The sequence below is a fragment of the Larus michahellis genome, chromosome 13 (genome assembly GCF_964199755.1).
Source record: "Larus michahellis chromosome 13, bLarMic1.1, whole genome shotgun sequence".
NCBI classification, from domain to species: Eukaryota; Metazoa; Chordata; class Aves; order Charadriiformes; family Laridae; genus Larus; species Larus michahellis.
In genome coordinates, this window is record NC_133908.1 from 8,062,556 (window position 1) to 8,086,644 (window position 24,089).

The 24,089-nt window shown below is 40.8% G+C and overlaps 1 protein-coding gene across 4 annotated transcripts in view; it reads left to right on the forward strand.

The window, feature by feature from the left end:
- The window catches only part of GALNT9 (polypeptide N-acetylgalactosaminyltransferase 9), a 252,854-nt gene extending 242,205 nt beyond the window's left edge, over nt 1-10,649 (forward strand). For 3 of the 4 annotated variants that reach the window (XM_074606360.1, XM_074606359.1, XM_074606363.1), the window contains 3 exons: nt 957-1,052; nt 9,109-9,276; nt 10,024-10,649. In XM_074606360.1, the coding sequence (XP_074462461.1) occupies nt 957-1,052; nt 9,109-9,276; nt 10,024-10,170 (411 nt within the window). In that variant the 3' untranslated portion in view covers nt 10,171-10,649. The remainder of the gene's footprint in view (nt 1-956; nt 1,053-9,108; nt 9,277-10,023) is intronic. The other variant, XM_074606362.1, reaches the window with a different exon arrangement.
- The last annotated feature ends 13,440 nt before the right edge of the window (nt 10,650-24,089 follow it).

Here is a 24,089-nt window from a genome sequence, read left to right on the forward strand (position 1 = left end):
TCATAAAATAAACCACCTGAAATTTAACTGTTGCTGAGCCCCCTTATCCCATCAGATTCCCTGTTATGCCCGTACACTATGATATGAAAGATTATTTACTGATTTTTCCAAGATTGCATGCAGGAGCTACTTCCACATTATAGACAACTACTTCACATCTGAACCAAAACTGACCCGTTGACTGTTTCAAAATGTCCATCTAAATAACTTCTCGTTTAAGACACCTGTAAAATTTTTCCACGTCTAAGATATGTGCATAATACTTCTAGTCTAAAGAGAAAGAAAGGCCTGAAAATTCACAAGGGCTCCAGCCCAGTTTTATAGACTTGTAAGTTCATCTTATCGGGGGAGGCACATGAATTTGGATCCCTGAACCCACACTTTAAATCTATTAAAAGCCTTCCAGCATTGCTCATCATTGCTGCATCCTTTTACAGCGATGTGCCTTGTGTCACTTCTGTACGTACCCATATACCATATTCTCAATTCAATTTTTTTTTTCACATGCCTTTTTTGTTTTTATATAAGCAATAGGAGCAAACAAAGGGGTGCCACATCCAACGCCAGCCCTGGGTAGTTCCTGTGCCACTTGGTGAAGTCACACTCTCAACGTATAGGGTCAAAATTTATATTTGCATAAGGGTAATTTGGAGCAAAATTTGGCCTGGTTTCTTAGAGTGAATTTTATGGGGTTTTGATCCTTGAGTAATTGCTGAAAATATAACTCTGACCCAAGGTCTGGAAAGACAGCAGGTTGTCCAAGTAATATCTTTTCCTGGAGCTAATTCACTGTTCGCATCCTGCCGTATCTGGAGAATAAGCATGTGTTTCTCAGAGGACGGTTTTACATACCAGTTGTTTCAATAGCTGTAGTGCAGCCAAGACTTGGCTGGCGTGGACTTGCATCGTACAGGTTAATTTCTAATACGACTGTTTCCTTTCTGGTCCGCTTACAGGTGCGTAACAGCAAAGCTAGTGGCTACTGCTTAGATCAGGGAGCCGAAGAGGATGACAAAGCAATCCTTTATCCCTGCCATGGAATGTCCTCTCAGGTAAAGGGTTAAACTCCCCTACTAATGAGAAACTTTTAGCTTAAAGAATTTTCAGAACAAACAAGAAGTAATTTGGTGCACTGGAGTTGAGTTTGGCAGTTGCAAAGGAAAATATCTGGAAAATATCTCCAGTCGTTTTGGGTGTCCTTTCCGAGGTTGTTCAGCATATGAATCTATACATTGAAGATGCCAGTAAGGAAAACAGAAGAATCATGATAATTTAATAACAGAGAGACCCACCGAAGATTAATGAATTTAGACAGTGTGTGCGAGTGAGCAGCTCTTCTCATTATGGCTTGACTTGTTCTAGGAATAGTATCTCTTTAAATCACCTGTTCATTGCTCCAACAGGCTCCTGTGCGGAAATGAATTAGCGAGCTGCTGATGTGATTCCCCAAGTAGGCAAAAAGTTAAGCACATCAACTTCAAAGGGAATTAAGAATCTCTTTTAAGTTAATACTTTTCTAAGATAGAAGATTTCTTTTTTGTCAGTCCCTGTGCGTATTATTATTTTCTTAGAGATATCTGAAGATTTTAAAAATACATTTCTTCTTTCCATGGTCATAGTGATATTATTTGTTTTTCAAATACAAGTTGGAGACTATTTAAATCCAGGACTTAAGCTTCTCTGAAATGTAATTCTAGTTTCTTTGGAAGTACTATCAGAATCAAAACTATGTTAATGAACGTTCTCATGCGTAAATAAACCCTGACCTTATCATGGACTTCACAATTGTCTGAAGTTCGGTAATACATATATTGATTTGGAGTCCTGGCTCGTACAGCACCGTGGCGTAACATGAGTCGCAAAATATAAATATTGCCTATTGTGCTTAATTGCAAGCGGGTGAAGAGTCATACCTTGTTAGAGGAAAGTGAGATAGACAGTAATTGCTGCTGACAAAATGTCCACCTTTGGCAGGATCATTATGGAACATTTGACTGACACTTTCCAAGTAGAGGCAGAAGGAGCAGCCTTTGAGTAAGGTAACAAAATAGTGTTGCTTAATTAGATGTAAATGAGCTTTTCAAGAAGACTCTAGTTAGAGATGCCACGACACTCAGAGAGAGCTCAGTCTCTTGCTCCATTCTGATTCTGACCAGAAATGTGCAAATTGAAGTACTTCCAGAAAGTCCCTTTGCAACATCTAATCTCCTATCATCGTGCCAGCATTGAGAAGAGTAATGAAATAAATGGTTCTGACTGCAATTTATTTTGCAATTTAAGCCCTTAACCTACTTGTTTGCCTCCATGGCTCCTGGTTCATAGAACATGTTTGACTTCCAGAAAAAGAAAATGGATGAGGGCTTAAGTTACTGTGAATTTATTTGAAAGGAAGCGTGATGTGACCAGCTTCTCCTGACTGACTCTTGTAAACCTCGGGGCATAAAGTAGCTCACCTCCCAGCATCCAGCTTTGACTAATTTTTTCCATTAAGGAACAGGTCATTTTCCTTTTAGTAAGATGTAAATACGTTGCAGGGTAGATGATGCCTTTTGAATTGTGGGCCATGGACTAGACACCGGGCAGCTCTTCTCCGGTGCAAACAACCATACGCGAAGCAGGCACTGCCCAAGAAGTCGAAGCTGGGTAGCGACCAGTTAAATCTCCTCTGGCTTGCTTCTGCTACAGGTCTTGGCATCCTGTCTACATGAATTTTCTGGAAAAGCCTGAAAAGCTGTTTGTAGTCTTTACGTTACAGCCACAAGCTAGAGCCCTTTTGTTACTAGCATTGTATAAACACATAGAAAGAGAAAGTCACTTCTAAAACCCCTGAAATCCAAAGCATCTCCCGTGTGTGAGAATTGTTTAAGTACGGGAACAGCAAACAGTTAATCTACCAAATCATCCTGCAGAACTTTCCATTTCTTTTTTTTTTTTTCTTTTTAAAAAAAAAAAAAGGAAAAAAGTTTTCATTCTGTAAGAAACACCAAGCAGAAGGCAGAGGTGATGTTTTATCTAAGTTGAGTGTTTCACAGACAAGCATGGGTTGGAGCCACTCAAATGCAGCCAAGTTAATTAATGATTACACAGCTGGAAAACTTCTATCATCTCTCCACAATTTACAAAATTAATTCAGTATGAGAACCACAGCTGCACAAACCCCAATCAAGGATATTTAAGCACATAGCATGAAAGGTGTTGACAGTGAGCGTTTTAATATATTAAATAAACATTTTTAAAGCCCCTTTTCTAATCAGCCTGGGTGAGCACAGTTGTCTGTTATGTTTAGCTTTCAGTTTCTGGCATTTTTCATCTCAAGCACAGGGCATAACATGCCCCTACCGAGTTGAGATTTGGGTTAGTTGTACATGCCTGCTGAATATAAATGAATATAAACATGAAACTCATTTTCACCAGTTAGGTTATCACTGGTGCTTAGTGTGTCCTACTGGTGTGAAAGCGTCTCGCTATTCAGCTACGGTCTTGTTTGGTTTTCATACTCTTCAATTCTGACAAGCAAAATACCGGTGATTTTAGTATACACCTGGTTCCACTGAAACCAACAGAAGTCAGTCAAGTGTTCAAAGAAAGCTGAGGTAGGAATAAGATTACTGTTCACTGATCTGTGATGAAATGCTGTTCTCTTCTAATTCTTACCCTTCTGTTTCCCTTGCATATTGCACACCTCTGAATGGTGGCGTCCTGCGTTACCAGTGAAAAATAAAATCACTCCACCGTTACCAGGCTCCATGAACAAAATACCTTTCCCTATGTGTATTCTCAAGATCAGTTTTTACCATGATAAATCACATCTTTTCAATGACATCAGCTTTTAAATTTTTCTATTCAAACAGAGGCAAGATCTTTTATGGATGATCGGGAATGCATTTAGCCTGAGTTTACATCAATTTAGCATAATGAATTTGACTCAGGCTCAGTCAGCGTAAGCTAACAGGTCTAAGCTGATTCCAAAACTCACTTTACAGAAAAGTAGTGTCATTTTTATATGTGTTCATTAGATCAGCAGTTTGAATCTAACCCCTTTCAGAAAAAACGTTTGCAAAATACTTCTGGGAGAGCAATAGGAAACAGTCCAGGGCTAGAGAGAATTCAGAAACAAAGCGATATATTGGGGTCTTGCACTGCCTGGCCCCTGCATGCCGCGTGGCTTGTACAATCGCCTGTAAAGCCCGTTGGTTCTACAGCACTGCATAACACCCTTTCGTTGTAAAACAAGGGGTTTTTTAAAAAAAGGAGGGGCAGGGGGGACATGATACAGGGACAACACGGATGACACAACCCCCCAAGAGTTGAATGTGTTGTTCTGGAAGCTCCTTAGAATCACTATAGGACACACAGGCTTTGAACCATCTGAGAGCACTTTTACAGCCTCAGTGGAAATATTCACAGTCTCAGAGTCTGTCTCGAATGCTGTGATGTGCAGCTGATTATACGGCATGTGAAAGAAGAGGAGAAGTTAATAAAATGGCATCCTGGGATAGAAGGGCCCCGTGAACAGCCTCCTCCTCCGCCCTCCTCTCCTCCCTTTTCTCAGCAAGAGAAAGAGGAGGCACTGCAGGCTGAGAGCGAGAACTCCCTTGGCACTGAGATCAAGCAGAAGGAAGGGAGATCTCCACGTTCAGATTCCTGGAGCTCGCAGCTACGCAAACAGATGGAATAAGAGGAGATGAAAGGCTTTACTTAAACTGTTGCCTGAGGGCAGATATTTAACGTTTTGCCTGGTAGAACTATGGCTTTTCAGAGTTGCACGCTGACTGCGTAGAGCAGGGTGGATGAAAAGGTAGTTTCTTAACTTGTAGGATGCCGTAACAAACCTGGGAGTTTGGTAACTTGTGATCTGTTTGTCTTGTGGTGACAAGTATTCTAGAGATTTAAGGTATTCGGATGCGGGTATCGCTCGCCATTTCAGTTTCTGTGTCAGCTCACAGCTTACCTCAACCTGCAGGGCTGAGGGATCATTAAAGATTTCTTTTTGCTTTAGAGAACAAGAGCGAGAGAGAGGGCTTAAACGTAGTGTGGAAAGCTACCAGACCCACCCGTGCAACTGTTTCCTACAAACCATTACCTGCTGTTATTTTGTGCTTTTTTTCACTTGGCTGGAAATTAGCAGGAATGGATTTGCAGAAGTCCGATCCTTCAGTTAAAAGCTGGCATTTACTTATGACATTGATGCTCCTGGAGGATCAGGCAGCACCGCTCGCTATTTTTGAACCAGATACAGTGGCTTTGATAAACAACCTTTGACATCTTTTCCATTCTGCTCAGATTTCTGAATGTTGAAGGGACAACTATCCTACGTTATCATAGGTACTGCAGATAGTATCAGGATTAGATCTTGGAGAACTTAATAGAGCACTTGGCTTCAGTGTCGTTTATGTGGATCCTTCAGCTTTTCTCAGATAAAAGAGAAAAACTGAGTGAAGGCCCATCCTCATGCGATGTATAAAACCGTGTTTCTGTTCTGCAGCTTGCATGGGAGTTGTGGATACAGAAGGCTCTCAGCCCAGCGAGACTTGCACAGACATTTTTTTTAACGACTGGGATTGAATATTCCTTAATAAAGGGGACTTGTCATTTGATTTTGGCTGGCTGGCACTGGGAATGGATTTGGTGTGATGTATCATGCCCACAGTTCTAATGCAAATTCAGAGGTTATTCCTTGTTTGGAATGGTAGTGGCGCTCGGGTGTAATTTTCACACAGCAGGTGTAATTTTCACTATTTCATTGGCTCTGTATCCCAGTTCCTGCTTTCTAGCCTACAGTAATAAGCAACTTATTTTAATGCTTATTTTATTTTCACAGTTTATGTTGTCTCTAGGAAGTTACGATGTGAAGTCTTTAGAGGCAGATGTTATTAATCGCGTAGTAGTTTCTTGAACCTTAATTTCTGGTGTGATTTTGCAGAAGCAGGCGCTAAAGCTTTACTGTGTAATGTGGTCTGAACTGAGATAATTGTTTGTGGATTTTTTTTAGAATTTTTTTTTTATTTTAGGCTAACGTTTTTATGACTGTGGGAACTCTTGGTGGAAAGTACAGATTGAGGAAAATTAAGCCCATGATGTTCCATTTGTCTCGTCACTGTACAGATAGCAGTTTCCTGCACGGAGCCATCTCTGACTCTCTTGAGCTGTCACACAACTGCCACTTTCAATAGTGGAGACAGTTTATAATAGAGTTAGTGTATCTTCCACTTCTAAGGCCCCAGTTGAAATGGTACTTTGTGCTTTGACAGGCTTCTGCATAACAATGTCTTTCCCAAACACATGGCTAGTGCGATGCAGAGCACATGCAATTCTGGCTATTGAGATTCTAAAGACAAAGAATGGTTTAGACCTTTTTAATATCGGTACAGAAAATGCTGCTCATCTTAAACCACAGGGAAAATTGTTCCTGGACTACAGAGCAGGTAGCCCATTATAAACAGTGGTTCTGATTATCTAGATAAGGCAAAGCCAAACAGGTTCCTAGATGGTATTTTGGGACCTGCAGAGGAATAATAAAGACTGCACGATGCACACATTTCCCAGTCAGTGTAAGTTTCAGCCATGCCTGCAGTTCATCTGAACTCTGCTGGGTACCCATTAGATATGAGAAGTGTGAAATACACAGACAGGTTTTACTTTTTCTAAAAAAACGGGTTGTGGGTTTTTTTTCCCCCATCCTCTATATGGGAAAAAAGGAAGTTAATTTGTCCGAGCTGGCAGTATATTCATATTTTGAATCACTTTGCTTGAGCTTCTTTTACATAGGTCCCCTGTATCGTTATAGTTAAAGGGGGAAAAAAAAAAAAAAGTGTACTGATTTAGTGTGTATAGACAGCACCTCGATAATGACATTGTTCATCCCAAGGAGCATCCTCCTGTGGTTATCCCTCTGTTTTCTCTGATGGAGACTCTGTTCTAACTCTGCGCTTCACATGGTTGCTCTGAACAGAAGTGGCAGGTGGGGAAATGGAACACGTCGTTTGTCAAAGGGCATCTGGTCTGGGAGCGAGCAGACCATGCTCTTTTTGCCACCAGCAAGATATGATTATTCACAGCACGATTCTTCTGAGGTTAATAAGGATGGCTGTAGAAAGCTAGACTCTAACGCGAGGGGTTTTGATTGACTCTTAATGATATCTCATGCGCTGGTCAGTAGCATCCAATAAAAGGCAGGCACTTCTGACCTTCCTTCCCTTTCTTGTTAAGTCATTTCAGCCATATAACAGCAATAAGGCCAGACAGGCAGTGAATTTCCTGGGCGATAATTGCATTTCTTTGGTGGCTCAGATCTTCACCCCGCAGCATCCTGCCTCACAGCGTACAAGCCATGTAGCCGACTCCATTTTGCAGTCTTTTGGTGCCTGGGTGCCTCACTTTACTTCTGGGGGAAGAAAGGCAAAATATTTTGCTGGTGTAACGACTCTGGATTTAAACACAGAAGAAGTGAGAGGTAGACACGTCTGATTTGATGTATTGGCCTGTTGCCAAATTATCATTGTGCATTTTCGCTTTAATGTGCTTTGAAATCTCCCTCAACGGGCCCCCCCTCAACTGTCTAGGAAGTAGCAGTAATTAAGGGGATTGCTTATTAATTCTGGCAACTTATAAATGAGGACTCCATCGCTATCATAGTTATCTTGGTGCAACATGATAGAGTGAGCAGACAGAGCGCCTTTTCCCTCTAAATGAGCATCCTAAAACCACCCTTAAGGCTTTGAGGCTTTATTAGAATACAGAGTGAAACAAATTGTGGTAGAGAACAATCAGATCTGGAAGAGGCAGAATAAAGGGTTTGAAATCAACCTTCCTTCAGAGACTGCGGGATGAAGGGCCACTGTCATCCAGCAGTTCTTTAGTGGCTTCTTGGGTTGCAAGAAACTTTTCAAGGTCCCCAGTGTGTTCCTAGGAAGAGAGTTTTTTCCTCCAGTGCCTCTGAGATGTGGGGACTCCTCTCGCGGGGTCTGCAGGCTCTGCGCTGCCTGTGTCCCCTCCCACAGGCGCTCGGAGAAGGAGCAGTGTCACCTTCCCCTCTCGCCCAAAGGCAAAGGGGCAGCCACCCTCTGCTTACAGAAAAATACTGCTGTGAAGACAGCAAAACAGTTCTCTTCCATCTTGTGACAATTCGTCCCGATCGACAAGAGCCATCAACAGATATTCTCTATGTCCTTAAATATTTTCCCTTGGTCCAATATTAATGTAATAAAATATATTCTGGCATGCTGAGATTATAAGAGACCACGTTTTTTACTTCACCTTCTACGTAGGGATTTTTTTTTCTTGAGGGCCATTTTACTTCGAATCACTTGAGGCAAGTGAAATCATCACTTAAAATAGAAGAAAGGTTAAAGAAAAATATTACACTCCTGTAAAACTTAGCTTGAATGATTGTGCCTGCTTAAGTTTTTTTATTAAAAAAAAAACCAACCCTACCTCTAAAATAATAAATGGCCCTCACCTGAAGCCTCTAATTACAGCCAGTAGCATTTACCACATGGCTAAACTGCAGAACAGTTAAGCCTTACACAAAACTGAAATATCAGACTGTGATTCTTTATTATGTAGGCCTGAAGCATATGTTAGCAAATTTGCTGTTATTACCCTCGTGATTTCATGGGGGGTTTTTTTTAATATTTTTGGATATTGGTTGCACGGTTGGATTTTTTCAGTAACACTTATTTACAAAAACTAATTAGACTTGTTGCTATCAATAGCCTCTAACAGAGCTCTTAAGAACAAACTGCATGGCAAATTGACATCGTGTCCTTGTTAAATCAATTCCTGCTGAGTGCGTATGATTTACATATTGATTCCTTCACTTTCTTGATTGCCCTTTTGCAGTGAAAGAGTGGGTAGGGAATGGTGGGGAGCAGAGGTGAAAGAAGGGAATATTGTGTCCTATGAGAGATCCCGTGTTGGTAAAACAAGTCTCCTACGCTTTGCCCTTGAGCAGCGTGTGCTGGACCGCAAAGGTCCCAACGCGCAGCAGGACCTCCCAAGGACTTGGGGCAGAAGCCGGCAGGGAAGGCAGCTGCAGGTCGGCTTCGTGTCCCGCCGCTGGAGTCCCTGGGGCTGCGGTTAAAGATTTCCCTTTCCTTTCTTCCCCAGCTTGTCCGCTACAGCTCGGAAGGCGTCCTGCAGCTGGGGCCGCTGGGCTCCACGGCCTTTCTGCCCGACTCCAAATGCCTCGTTGACGATGGGAAGGGCAGGACACCGACTCTGAAGAAGTGTGAGGATGTCCTGAGGCCAGCACAGAGGTTCTGGGATTTCACACAGGTATGGACGAGCTCAGGGGGCGTTGCGGAGATAAATCAAAGAGGAATGCTGCTCTAGAGGAAATTCGATGAAAGACAAGGAGGTCTTTACAGGACTATTCTAGGAATCCCCCCTATGCCTTATAGAAATAGTCAGATATGTTTTCCATAGGTCATGTGCTATCCAGGAATCTTCTTCTATTATTACTAAGAATTTTGGGGTGTGCTTTCTGGGAATTTTTAATTATCCTTTCTTGGAGTATTCTCATTTTCTGTAGTGATTGTCAAGAACACGCTTGTCTTTTTTTTTTTTTTTTTTTTGAGTGTCTAGGAATTTTTGTTTCTAGAACTTCTAGGATTGTTCTAGCCTCTTTCTAGGAATTTTGAGATGTAGAGCTTTAAAATAGTTTTTACGATTTCCAAAGCTTTCTTACAGGTTTCTGTGATTTCCTCTATCTTGGGGTCTGTAGGGATTCTCTAGTGCTTTTTAGAGATTGTCAAGTGATTTCTAGGGAATTTTCTAGCAATTCCTAAATGTAGAATTATCACAGAATTGTTTGGGCACTTTGTATGGATTATATAGCTTCTCCTTGAAATTTCTAGCACTTTCTAGGGACTTTTATCACTTGATATATACAGAACTTTCCAGACATTTTATAGTGCTTTCTAAGGATTTAGAGATCTAGCGCTGTTTTTCTTCTAGTCTTTTCACCTTTTCTGTTCTTTCTCCTAATCCTTCTTTTCTTTTTTTGTTTTGTTTTGTTCTCAGAATGGTCCAATCATCAGCAGAGACACTGGCCGCTGTCTAGAAGTGGAAATGTCAAAGGATGCAAATTTTGGGCTCAGATTAGTCGTACAAAGGTGCTCGGGGCAAAAATGGATGATTAGAAACTGGATAAAACATGGCCGACACTGACTGCTGGGGCTGGGAAGCAGCCTCCCCTGCCGTTGTCCATTGCTCAGTGTGCCATATCTTGCAAGGCATTTGTCTTAAAGCAAATCAGTTTGAACAGGACCTGGCTCTCAGGAGTCCTCCACAGTTGGGCATTCAAAGGAAAAAAGAAGAAAAAGAAAAGCAGACGCATACACGCCCTATTTGACTCTTCCTTGCTCCAGCAGACGACCTGGGAAGCTTAACAAGAGTTTTCTGTTGATTTGGAAATCTTGCGAAGATCAGAACGTGACAAAGAAGTGGGTTCCTTAAGCTCTCCTAGAGGAATTAACAGACGGATGTTTCTATGGTTGAAAGGGGAGATCTCAGTACTGCCTCATAAAGAGAGTTCTCTGATGGGTAGCTTTTTAGCTTTAAGTTATTGACTGGTGCACAACTCCTATGGTGAATAATCATGTGCCTTTTTTATTGTACTTCATATAAAAGGGGACTGGAAAAATCCTACCTTTTCAGCATGTCTGGTTCATTGTACTAAACAAGATCTGTAAATTACACTGGAAATATAATATAATATATGATAAATTTCAAGGTTGATTGTTTAGGAGTCTCTATTTCTAGAAAGAGACTGTTCCGCAAATGTTTACAGGTGGTTCTCAACCTTCAAGCTGCTAAAAAGCAGCATTTTAGAGACCTCTTCTAGTTAAACACAGGTAAATGTTGAATAGGTAAAATAGCCACGTGCTCCATTATATTGCCACATTTTACGTTTCTTGGATGTAAAGGCATCACGATATAGCACTTGCATATTTAACTCTTTCAAGGCAGTAAATGTCCTAATAGATGGATGAAGTTCTAGAGGTCTCGGTTGGCCCTGAGTACACAAGTGCAAGGCTCCCATCCCGCAGTGCCGCGCGTGTAGGTGCACTGTTGTGTTGTTTCAGAAACTGCCTGGAAGCTGGATGCTCGTTACTACTGAAAATAAGGTGGCTGAGTTAGGTGCCATCTGTGGAATTTAACAACTTTAATCTTCCATTTTGTTACCCACCCTGTGAAAATGTCAAATGTGAGCAAATACGCTTTGTGAGCACTGTCTAGACAAATTTCCTGACCAAACCAACAAAGTCTTCTCGGTTTTTGAAAAACAAACAAAAACCTAGTGATACGAGGGCAAATCAGAGCAAGAAATAACTAGGCAGCATATATAAGTACTGTTACTCTGAAATGCAAATATTTTACTCTAGTTGACCTGTTGACAGCGTCTTTGTGGACCTGAATTTCACAATGTGTCCAGTGGTTCATGCAGGATCCGTGCACGGGTAGCCAGAGCAATGACAAAGCTGTATCCAGAAGGCTGGCAGAGTTGATGACCACTGTCAATGTCAGCAGGCTTTGGATGTGGGTCCATGGCAGACAGCTTTTCGTTACAGAAGATTCAGTCATGCTGACGGAGAGACACAGGTGGTATCTGTTAACTTCACTGTTTAATATTTTATAGTAATTTTTTTTAAAGAAAGTTTTGTTTTACTGAGCCAGGGAAATAGGTAATTGCAGACACTGCGGTACTGTGAATCTGTTTCTTGAAGAGCTTTTGCCATTACTATTTCAGGGCATGCTGAACAAAATAAAATGGAAGCAAAGTTAATTTTTCAAAGGCATGATGTGTAATAAAATATTTACTTTTAACATGCAAAAATCCACCAGTTCTTGTCAACTCTTGGTTGGTTGGTATCCAGAGAGCATATTGCTGTATTTTGCCACAATTTTATTTTGAAACAGTGCGTGCAAGATGTTATACAAAGCAAATTCTCCTAGAGTTTATTTGTGGCTCATAGCTGATCTTTATTTACGTCACGTGGATCAGGATATGCATGAATGTATACAAAAGAATAATTATGGGTGAGATTCTAAATATAAATATGCTTAAAATTCTGTGTTTATGGTTAGTTGAACATGACCTTTTGAACGGTGTAATAAGACGTGCAGGGAGAGGTAGCATCTTTAATAAAGCAAGCAATACAGTAAAAAATCATGGACAAGCTGAGTATTCAGGCCATCCTGTGGGTCTGAAACAGGTAGGAAGCTTCAGGCGAAATACAGATTGGGAGCAGCTGCCCTGTATTTAACCTTCTTGTGTTAACCGATTAGGCAGTTTAAAAGGATAGTTACCATCTATGGAGCAGGTGTTGAACGCTTTGTACAGGAGTTCTATTTGTAAGTAACTTTTCATCTTCTCTCCAGATACAATTTAAAAGGAAGAAATTGTGTGAAAGCTGCGTTCTTTTTTTGTTTACTCTGATGGGGTTTTACTCCATGTAATACTTGGCTGAGGGAGGCGAGAAGGCAAAAGAAGGGAAAGACAGTTTTACCAGGTCAGCTTTTTGGGGGAGTGAAGTCACAGGTCATTCACACCATTTGTAGTCTTTCCAGTTAATAAGTGCTATTTTATGTGAAGATGGTTGGAAGTTGAAAGTAATTATATATCAGTCTGACTACTAAATGCCTAACTATGAAGCGTATGGAGTTACCGTACTACCAGAAGCTAATATGCCACATGCTGCGCTTTTTTTTGCCCCCCCCCTTTTTTTTTTTTTCCTTCCTTGTCTTGAATTGTCAGCCTACACTTGGTTAGTAATGGGGCAGCAAGCCTTTCACATCCGGGGTGAGTTAAAAAGGAACACTGACTATTTGGAGGAATATACCAGGTTTTAAATTTACTATCCCAAAAGGTGTGCTGCATTTGTGGTTTAGGAGCTTTGAAGCTGAGAAGACCAGATAGATCTGTGTTTACTAGCAATGATTTCAAGCAAGCAGGACAGCCCTTCACTATGACACCACCATAATGAACAGGAATTGGCTGTCCTCAGAATTTCCCTATTGCAGGTTTTCAGTGCCCCGTGCAAAGCGTTTGAATGTGGCCACACCGTCTAACGGAGATGGTCACTCCTGGCAAGCGCTGAGTGCAGAGGCCACAGGCTGCAGAAGGCCTGCAAGAACCAGACTTTCAGTATAAGAAGGAAAGCAGATTTTTGTGATGTTACATGGCTCTGAGATTTACAGAATAATATAAAAGAATTCAAATAACTCTTAAAGGTGGAGTTGTTATTTTCTGTGATTGTCATTTTTTTTTTTTAAGATTTACTGAAACAATTTCTTACATTTGAGAAATACATCTGTTGGATTATTTTTTCTTTAGTCTTTGTCTGTCTGAACCACTGCTTTGGCTGTGGTATTAACATGGTGGCTCTGCATGTGAAAGAGAGGATCTTAAATATTCTTTCATAAAAGGAATAATAATTAAAAAAGCCCTGAGTATTATCTGTTTTAACCAAAGTCTATGTCTCTCTTGTCAGTATTTCACCCCTTAGTATAATCTGGAGTACTGCTTAATGTTTTTTCAAATTTTCAGTCGTTTCCCACAGTGCAGCAGTCCAGATATTATGAAAAGTATTTAATATAGTGTAATACGCCTTGTAGAGAAAACTCAGATCAGATTCTTCAATTGCTATTTTGTTTGATTTAGGAGATTATGGAGTTAAATACTGGGTCATAGGACAGAAGAATAGAAGGTGAGAAGGCACACCATGTCTAGTACGCTGCTGTCAAAGGCAAACCAGTAAAAACATACTTTTGTAAGCATGTCAGGATCCCTAAAAATTAGGTTTGAGTCCTGTGGGAAAAATGCCCTATCTTCTTTGAGAGCTATAAACTATTTTCCAAGCTGAATTTATGCTTGGCTTGATTAAAGCCATTTGTTCCTCAGCCAAAATTGTCCTCTAGCCTTATTGGTTCACTGGTTCCTGAGGCATGCTAACCTCTAGTGGAAAGCAACTAAGAAGGAGAAGAGTTAAAAGACGTGTTCTTGAAGCACCCAATGGATTCCATTGCAATTACATAAAGATCTATATTGTCCTCATCCATGAGGCATGAGAACTCCTCAGGACTGTCCTACAACCAAAAAGGTAAACTCTGGTTCCATAGAAGTGATCTAAAACAAAAATATGGAAACAAACAACAGTTCTTCATACATATTCTGAAAGTGTTGAACTGTGTCTCATTTCAATGAATAATTTGGGGGTTGGCGTGTCTGAAGATCAGGCCTTCATAGTCCTTTAGAAAGCATTTATGTTTCCATCAGCCTGCTCCTTTTTAAAAACTGTGGTCTAGTAGATGAAAACCTTACTCGCCGTGTGACAAGGGGTGTAATCTATCTGACACAGGACAGCTGAAATTTTAAGTACTTAAGCCAGAGCTAATAAGATTTAATGAAACAGCACCAGTCCTAATCTGTTCTTTAGATCAATTACACAGCATGTAATTCCTTCAGTATCCAGTATTCATTTGAAATGGTTCATTAACAGCCATACTAAAGCACATTATGGCCTGTTTTGGGATCCAATGAGTTGGATTGTAAGAAGAATTTTAATAGAAACTGGAGTTCACAGGGAGTTAGGCACGCTGTTATTCAGGCCACAAATACCTTTGTTTTTTTCATGAAAGGCTTTGGGAAGAAGAACAACTGTCAGAATTTGCTTAATTGAAAATATTTCTAGCAATGATGTTCCACTTTTGACTGCTATTTTGACTGCCTGCTTCTTGCTGCTAATCAAAGTCGATCTTGAGGTCCTGCCACAGATGAAAGACAGTATTGCAAATTAGAGGAACTAGCTAACAAGCTGGATGGAAACCACGGAATGATCAGGTCTTCACGTGTCTCTAGATCTGGATGGCACCAAAGTAAATTTAATACTACGTTCTTTCTGGAAAGAATCCCAAACTTAACACATTTTTGTATTGCTTCATCAGGAATACCTATTTGAGAGACCACTGTAATGTGTACCTCTCAATCCTATTTTTGCAGAAACAAAATACGTGTGAGATTAGTGGACTTAAGATGAGAGCTGTAATTACTGAATGCATGGAAAATACATTAATTGGCACCATGGTCTACCAAAGTACGTGTGTCGTGCATTTATAGCTTCCTGTGTGGTAACAAGGATATTCTTGAAATACTAATGTGCTGAATACGTTCTGCTAGAGATGGAGTCTTCTTACCTAGAGAACTACGGGAACTCAAGGAGTAAATACTGAAATTATATAGTTAATAATTCTTACTGAATTTGGCACATCAATATTTACATCTTCTAAAAAATGTAATGAATTAGCTTCAGGTTCTGTCTTAATAATCTCCCTATTTTACTCTGGTAACTGCTGAACATACCTTGTCCTTATAAAGATCTGGCCGTGTGAAGACTTCAGCTGTGTCTTTACAATGCCCCAGCCATCAAGGGCATTAGAAAAAGAGATTTACAGTGACCTCTTTAGTACATTGTAATGGATTTTAGAATGGTTTCACAAAATACCTTGACTTATATTACAGAAGCATTAATGATATGTAACTGAAGGTATTGAGTTCACCAGTTGCCCTAAGTGTTTTCTTTGGCCAAGAATAATTACTTATAAATACCCCAGTGAAGCAACATATGGCAAGCTGATTTTGAAGAACAGAGTTTCTGAATGCTCTGAAGAGCATTCTTCAAAGACCTATAGAAGTATTTATTGCTTTTCATAGGGTTATAGTTTTCTATCGGTCATCAACAAATATTGCCCAGTTTTCAAACTCTTTGTAATAAGTTTAATTTAAAAAACTAATGCAGCAATTGGAAGGCAAGTTGTGACTGCAAATAATTTTTCATTATGTGGCGCATCATCAAATCAATTTGTATTTACACTTGAAAAGTTAATAAATTACTATGCATTTTACTGCTGACATGAGCTGCATTTTTTGTTGTACATTTAGACACCTTGTATTTAAAATTCAAAGTTTTCACACAAAAGAAAACTGGAAAAGCAAAGTATACATGTATATTAAAATATAAATTGCACGTAATCTGTTCTGAAAGGTAGTCAGCCCATTTTTGAGATGAGCACAGCACACTTGGCAGCAGATTGCAAGCTGTTCTAAAGCAGATGAGCTCTGTGCATGTCAGAGGAGACGCATCACCACACGCTCATTAGAGACTTGGCCCCTGAATGCGCACATCCAAAACTAGACTGATAACAGCACAGACTACGATCGCATGGTGACTGCCAGACCTGAGGGGAGGCTTGTCTTCCCAGCCCAGTACAAAGACGTACTTGCGTAATGCTTGCAGGTACCAGTCCACACAGCAATACAAGCTCTGTTCTTCTATGGTCCCGCAGGACTAGTAAGTGCATTCAAACATAGATTAAGAAAATCCCCATAAAAAAAATTCTGACCATTCCTGGAATCACTGAACCATGGGGAAAAATATGTGATTGAACCACAGCCAGGAAGCTGAGGATTAAAGTGTTCTCTTCCTAGGAGTTTTGCGTTGGAGCTATGTTTTAGTAATTCAACTGTGTAAGAGCACAACTGATCATTCATTGATGTGTTACTGTTCTGAAGAACACAACAACTTATACTTCCCCAATTGCCTAGTTAATACAAAGGACTGAAGGACATCCCCTGCCCTGTGACTTGACCCTGTATCAACAGCGAGGCCGGATTTGCAGGTGATATAAAATGTCATTGCGCTGCTGCAGCCAAGGAAGTTGTGGGAACTAGAGTAATTTATACCATCTATAGACCTGGTCTGTTGCAACTGATGATACTGCTATTGACTTGATTTTTTTTCTGCTTCCAAAGTCACTTTTATCTGCACAGGGGCAATAGAAAGGGGATAGGAAGGCGCTTATGAACTCTGTTCTATACTATCATACTTCTACCAGAAGTCTACACAGCCCAGCACCTCATCATTGAAGAGAGTCAATAATTGATGTTTAAAAGAATGAAATGGGAGACAGGGAAAACGTAGAATGATCCTTTCATCATATATCTCCCCCTAACTTCAAAAGGTAAGGACTTCCCAAGCCAGAGGCTATACGCACCAACCCCACCTTTAGATTTAATAACTCCTGTGGGCCTGTATGTCTCTAATCCACTTATTCCTCTGGATGTCACAACATTCTGAGTAATAAATAGCACAATTGCTGCGAGTCAGTATCTCTGCTTTTCATTCCATAGGATGCCCTGTAGTTCTCTTATGGTGAGAAAATGTGAATAACTGCTGCCAGCTCTTTTTTAACACCCTTAGTTTGACCTCTGTCATCCTCTTTTAAAATATATTTCAGAACTGATTTGAGTGTCGTGCTTTTTTTGTATTGCTAGCAAACAACTTTGTAAAAGCGCAAGCAGATGCTCTGTGTCATATATTGGATTGGGTGATAGCACGGTGAGAACCGGTCAAGTTCTTGAACCGCTCAGCAGTATAAAACTTACGTTACTGGTTTTAACATTGATTTTGGATCTCAGCCAGACTGTTTCTCCTCTGTTATGCACAAAGTTTGCAATTTGTGATCAGAGAGCACAGAGCATCTGAGAAAGGATCTGACACCTCCTCTCATTCTACCAGAAAGAACTGCCTGCCCTGCTCCTCCAGTGAGGAGGAGGCCGTAGGTCCTACCCATGGGTTGCAGTTGTGTGACCAGGCTGAAACATGCTTCATGCTCCTGACCCTCTTGTACACCTCTGCTTCAGTTGAATTAACTGGGTGAGACCTGAGTGCACGAGCTTCCTCTTGCCTGATTCCTACAAGGACAGTGACAGCAAAAGTCAATGAGCAGTTGTTAAGTGATTCCCTGGTTTCTCCAGAGGAAGCAGCATTGGCTGTAGTCTTCAGGTGGCAACAATACAGTCAGCCTCAGAAGGAAGAGCCTGACACAGCCTTAGATGACTTAGCTCCATCTTCAAGACCAGTCTTTTTTAGGGTAAGGCATTTCTTTGTAAATCCACACTGAGGACTCTCTGTAGAAACACTGCTCTCTTGCCAGCCGAGGTATTCTGTGGACTTAATTTCCTATTATAATCAAGCCAGCATTTCTTGGAAGGAGAAATGTCACCTTTAAAGGTACCATATGCTTGCTAAAATGAATGTTCTGTGAATAATATACAACAAAATTAGGTTCATGTAAATATTTTGTCAGGAGTTCTGCATTTGACAACGTTTGTACTACAGAAGTTATCCCGAGCCTCAGATTTTTCACTGTGAAGAATGTGTATCATGAATGTAGCCACCCTCTTTTTTTTTTTTTTGTCAATAAATCTTCATTAATCAACTGTGAATCACATATATGTGCCTGCAACCGAGCACTAAGTAGCAGTGATAATGATTCTTCAGCCTACACATTGCCTGGCCACTGGTTTGGTTTGGCTATCTGTGGTTACTGTAACGCAGCTGAGCACCTTGATTAGTTAGACTTGCCTTTGCATCCTGACTGGTTATCTGGAATTTAAAACAAGAAAATAAGGATTGAGGTATTTTCCTATCTGTAATGTTGAGGTAAAAGCAAAAAAAAAAAAAAAAAAAAAAAAACAAAGAAAGAAACTAAACCTCTTTATGCTAGAATCTATGCAACATTCCTAACCTGTGAAGAAATCCAATTTGAGTGCCTAAAACCAACCATAAGCCTAAGTAACAGCAAACAAAACTTGGTCCTTTTTATGCAGATTTAGCGCCACATTTTTCTGGACTGTGTTTTCTTATCATAAGCTCACATTTACTGCTTAACCATATTCTCTGACTTTCCCTTTAGGCTGTTCTCACCTTCTTCTATCATCTTATTTCCCTAATGTAATTGTATAACATTATTTTTTTTTAGGAGTGTTACTAAAGTAGATGACCTGCATTGGAAAAAGGAGCCTTTCTAATTAACAAAAAAAATTCTGCCCTTTACAGAACTTAGGGGGAAGGGGGCAACCACCACTGTGCTGTGACATTCATTAGACTGGCTGTACAAATTTTAAGAGTCTATTATTTGTTTTAGAAAAGCCAAGCAGAACTTCCTAATAGCCCTTATCTGGCTGACAACAGAGCAAGATACCACCCACCTCGGATGGGCCCAGCTGGCACAAAAAGTTCCTAAAGAAAAGGTTGTGTTTTACTGTTTTAACTTGCAGTTATGGAAATGGGATGACAAAGGAAGGGCAAGGCATATCACGATTTCCTTGAACTGGAAAAGTGGGAGTTAAACATGAGACTGAGCTACACTGTCCCATCTGGAAAGCACGAGCCGACATCCAGCAGTTCATTAAGTGATCAGGCCCTAGGTTCTTTACATAAATAACTGAGCTTTAAGAAAGAGATTTCAATCAGGATTCAGGAAATATTTTTCTGCTTTTGGAGCTTATTACAATGAAATCTGTCTAATCTGTTGACAGACCTCCAAAACACGCATGGGTTGGTGCTGTGGTGTGTTAGCAGTGAAGCGTTTGCAAAAAGCTGTTGAAATTCTCAATGTACTTCAAGTGTTGGCATTCCATGCAGAAAATGGTGCCACCTATCAGCAAGAAGGAGGAAATTAAACAGCAAAATGATTTGTTTAAACTGAAGAAACTGCTATTTTCATTGCAAAGCTGATGGTTTTGTATTAAAAAACAATTAGCAAGATGTTCAGCCTGTTCAGGATGATTCTGGGTAGGTGAGGTGCTGTCCTGGCTGGCCGCTCTCGCGCTGAGAGAGGAGGTCTAGGCTAGACCAACACTGGATGTTCTCGTCTTGCTGACCAAAGGGCAGAGCGTTATGGGAAGAAAATCTGCATCGAGGGTGCAAAATGCAAGTCAAGTAGATCAGCTGACGACTAACTCACTGAAGGTAAGTAGTTAAATATTTTTGGGAATATGAACCTAAATAACTTTGGATCCAGTTATTCGTTTTTTATATGGTACAGGTCATTTTGAGTCACTCTTGAGAGCAGAGTGTAGGCTCACAAAGTGACACAGGCATTTTTAAAATGTTTTTCTTTTTTCTTTGGAAAGGTATGTTTTGAATGATTCTGTTGGAGTTTTTGTTCTGGAGGGTTTTTTTTCTGTTGGAGCTTTTTGGATGTATTCGCAATACACGCTCAGATGTCCAAGCCATGTGTTTCCCTCACAGTGTCAAGCTATCGTAACACTGAGGCCCAGGATACTGCATTGGGCTGCCTCCTTTTTCTGAACAGAAATGAAGTTCAAAGCTTCAGTGGGCTCCTGAGGGGCAGTGAGGGATGTATGTTGTGTTCAGCCTCATCAGAAAAAAGTCAGGGCACTTTTCATCTCCTAGGAGCCTGCTTTTTGTTCTGATCTTGGAGCCAAAGCTCCTTTCTTAAGTCTGAAGCAGTTACAAAGACCCTTTTGCTATCCATCAGGCCAGGGTGACATAAGGCTGTTCTACTTCTCCTTTATACCAGTGCTTCACTGGGTTTAGTAGAAGGGGACTCTGTAACTATTAAGCCCACAATAGACCTTACAATTCTAAGGTTTTTGAAGCACTTTCTTAACTTCTTTGCCTAATCACAAGGCAAAACAATGGACTTTTAGCGGGTTTTTTTCCTTTCTTTTCCTTTTGAAATGTGTTGATAAATGTAGCCAAAAGTTTAGTCTGAGGTAAACGTGCATGGCTTCATCATGTCTCACAGAAACGTTCTTTTGTATACCAGCAGAGGACTCACCCCAAACAGGTAGAAAACTGATGGCTGCTTAGAAAAGCAAGGCTCTTAATTAGTTATTTTGTACCAGGCCTGAGTAGTTCATAATTTGCAGGTCTAGCGTGCTTATTGCGCTCACACGGACCGGAAGACACCAAGTTGGCAACTCACAGCACTGAGGAAAAAGGAAAAATAGAGGTTTTAGGATTTGTTTTGGTTTTGTAAGCAAGAGAATCAAAGAACTGTTGAAGTGGCAAGCATAGAAAGTAAGCTGGTGCTCATAATTTCTGTTTTGAAAGGTACACTCCAGTTCCTTCAAGCATTTCATAGTGAGAATTAAAATCTGAAGAGAGAAGCACAAAAGTAAACTATCGGAAGCCTATCACAGTATCTGCAGAAATTTCTAAGTACAGATGTGACTCTCCTTGTTATATATCTGAATGTGTCACAAACACTAATGAACCTGTTCCTGTAATTTCCTTGTAAGGTATCTTCCCCCTCACAAAGAGGAGGAATTGCAGTAGAGGGAGGATAAGGACTGAATTTTAAAACTGCTCGTTTTAAACACTTAACTGAGGAGCATGTCAGGCTCCTCATCACTCATGACTCTGTCTGGAGGGGAAAAAAGGCCTCATGAGCAAATAGTCTTTTTCTTTTTTCCTCTTTCCTTCTATCTTTCTCTCCAAAATTTGAGTTCAGGGTCTAAAGCCACCAAGGCAAAAAGCCTGGCTGAAGTGGTTCACCAGCAGAAGTCTGTAACAAAACAGGGAGGTGAAAGAAGCAACGACCGGACCTGCCTCCTCCTTTATTCATACATGCAGGTACAAGTGGCTCATGATCTTCAGTGGAGTGGCTGGATTTAATGCTGAGCAGATAGAGTTAAGCTATGGGGAAATTAGATGTAATAGAATGCAACATGGTGAGCGAGAATGTGTCCCCTCAGACCCACAATTAAGCATAATGGTAACTTGCTGGCCTCCAGAACAGCTAGTCTGCGTTTGCACAGTATATTTATCCCAGGCCACTTCTATTTCAGCAGTGTTCTCCTTCGAGTAGCACTTTATCAAATCCCTTCAAATCCTCCTCCAAAGAGAAGTGTCATCTAGGGAGAGGCAGGTTTTTCAGGAGCAGCTTCAGTTTTATCTTGAAGTGGAAGTCAGCAGATGCTTCTTTGGATGCTGGTTCTAAATCAGTTTTTATGATTCTATTTCTGGCATCATTACTCCAGATTTCCAGTCTTGCTTTTCACCATCCACAGCAGATTCTCTGTTCTACAATAAATTCAAATCACACCCTTTATATCCAGCCCTCCAATCTGAATAGCTCAAGACAGAAACTTCACAAAGAAAGGAGATTAGCACTAGAATTTAAACAAAGGAGAGCGGGGGGAAAAAAAGCCATCAAAAGGAGGGAGGTTTACAGATCTACTTAATGATTTATTTTTCCATCCCTGTAAGCATGCAGCTCTTACAGGTAAGAACATGGATCTAAGACAGTCCATGCTGCTGAACGTGGAAAAAGTTGGTCCTAAAGGAGGCTCTATGCACAGAGATGTCTGTTTTATGGAAAGACATGGGGAAAGAGCTAAACTGTAAACATATATGATATTTTACCATCTGGAGAAAGGTACTTTCCCACCTCACATTCTCCTTCTGCTTTCTCTTTACACTTTCCCTGTTTCTACTGCACGCTGAGCTTGGCTGAGCTAGGGTCCTGCTTCTCTGTGGGTCTGACACTCAGGTTTTAGTAAAAGGTACGGCGCCAGGTTCCTAACAAGGGCAACCCTGACTGCATCACCGAGCTTTCCTGGAGGTGAAAGCAAGCTGGTGGACAGCGGGATGTATGACGCACACCATGTACTCCCTAGGGGAAAAGGCTCAATGGAATACATATATATCTAGAGCGAGAGGTCCAAGGCGTTTTAGTAAATGTCATTGGAAGGAATATTGGGTATGAGCACAGTGTAGAAGTAGAGGCATATAAGGGCTGACTTTTTCCATGGGCTTGATGATGTACTGCATGTATTACGAAGAGATATTGTGAAAAATCCTCTTCCTCCTCTCGTTAATGTGCTGATGAAATCTGATTCCAATATAAGGTTCTGATTTACTCTGAATGTATGTATCAGTGTGACAAACATCACAGAGATTTCATGTCACAAAAGTGTATAGGAGACAAACAGTAGAAGAGCATCAGCACCATCAAAATAGTGGAAAAGAAGTAAAGAGTGAGTGGATTTTTAACTATTTTAAGTATATTTTTGTAGTCTACACCTCCACCATCCCTCCTTCCCTCCCTCCAGTCCCCAAGGTGAGAATCTTGCTGCCAGAACTAAGAAGTTCTGTTCTAGTGATGTTTTGTTGTACCTTATCGCATAAAACAAATGTTTTTCCAAAAGCTTCCTTACATGAGGGCAATGAAGTAACTCTAATCTCCAACGTGTAGCCCAGGCTTACAGAAGGGCAAAGAGGACTCACTTTGGCTTGGATGGCATTTATGGTCTGCAAGCAGCTCATGCATAGGAAAAGGCAGCATGCTGTTCTCTGTAGGGTGTACGATCTGAAACAATTTTATCAGAACTGCTAGATAGAAATCTTAATAAGCTTGAGTTAAACAACTGGGTGTTTTTATCTTGGAGGCAAAAAAATAAAAGGAATAGTACATTTAGAATTCACCATATGCACAGTAACTTGCAGTTAGTAATTAAATTCTCACAACATCCTTTCACAGTGCCAGGCAGAGCATATTGGCTTAGGTTGGCCTGGTTGTCGAGTGTGAACCAAAATGATTTCTAACAGCAATCAAATACATTTTGAAACGTGCTCATAAAAATGCTAGCTCAGAGGCTCAAAGCAATAATGATTCATGTATTAGCAAATGAACCTGTCCTCTGGAAGCTAGCCCCTGAAATGTAATAAGGGATCAGTCCAAGGGAAGAAAGAAGTGTATTTATTAAGACGCTGAGAGGTAATATTTTGTGATGGGAGTTTGGGGTGACATCTATTCAACATCAGTGGAACAGCTGTGGATTGAAGGTGTTGGACTGGACTCTGGATGCCAGGCTCTGTCATGGATGCCTTTATCAAATCTATATCCACAGAGGAATTTAAGTAGTGTAAATGCCAGAAGTCTGTCCCTTGGCAGTACCCAGGGGAGGCTCTTTAGTCCTGTAGGAACAAGGCTGGGGTGTAGAGAAGGTGGGAACAGCTATGCTGTATCTCCTGACAGCTGAAACCCCTCAGGTGAGGCAGGAAAAGGAAAGGCTTGGGTGTTTTCACGCCGGAGTTTTCAGATAAATAATGAAGCTACCTACTGCTATGCCTTCTGGATACGTCCAAAAAACATCTGAAGGGATTGTGAATTTAAAAAAGCCCAAGAAAATCTCCCCAGGAGCCTAACACCTAACTGGGTGAGCCACAGCAACATGGGAGTCTCGGGCAGCCCCTGGGCCAGGCACTGCC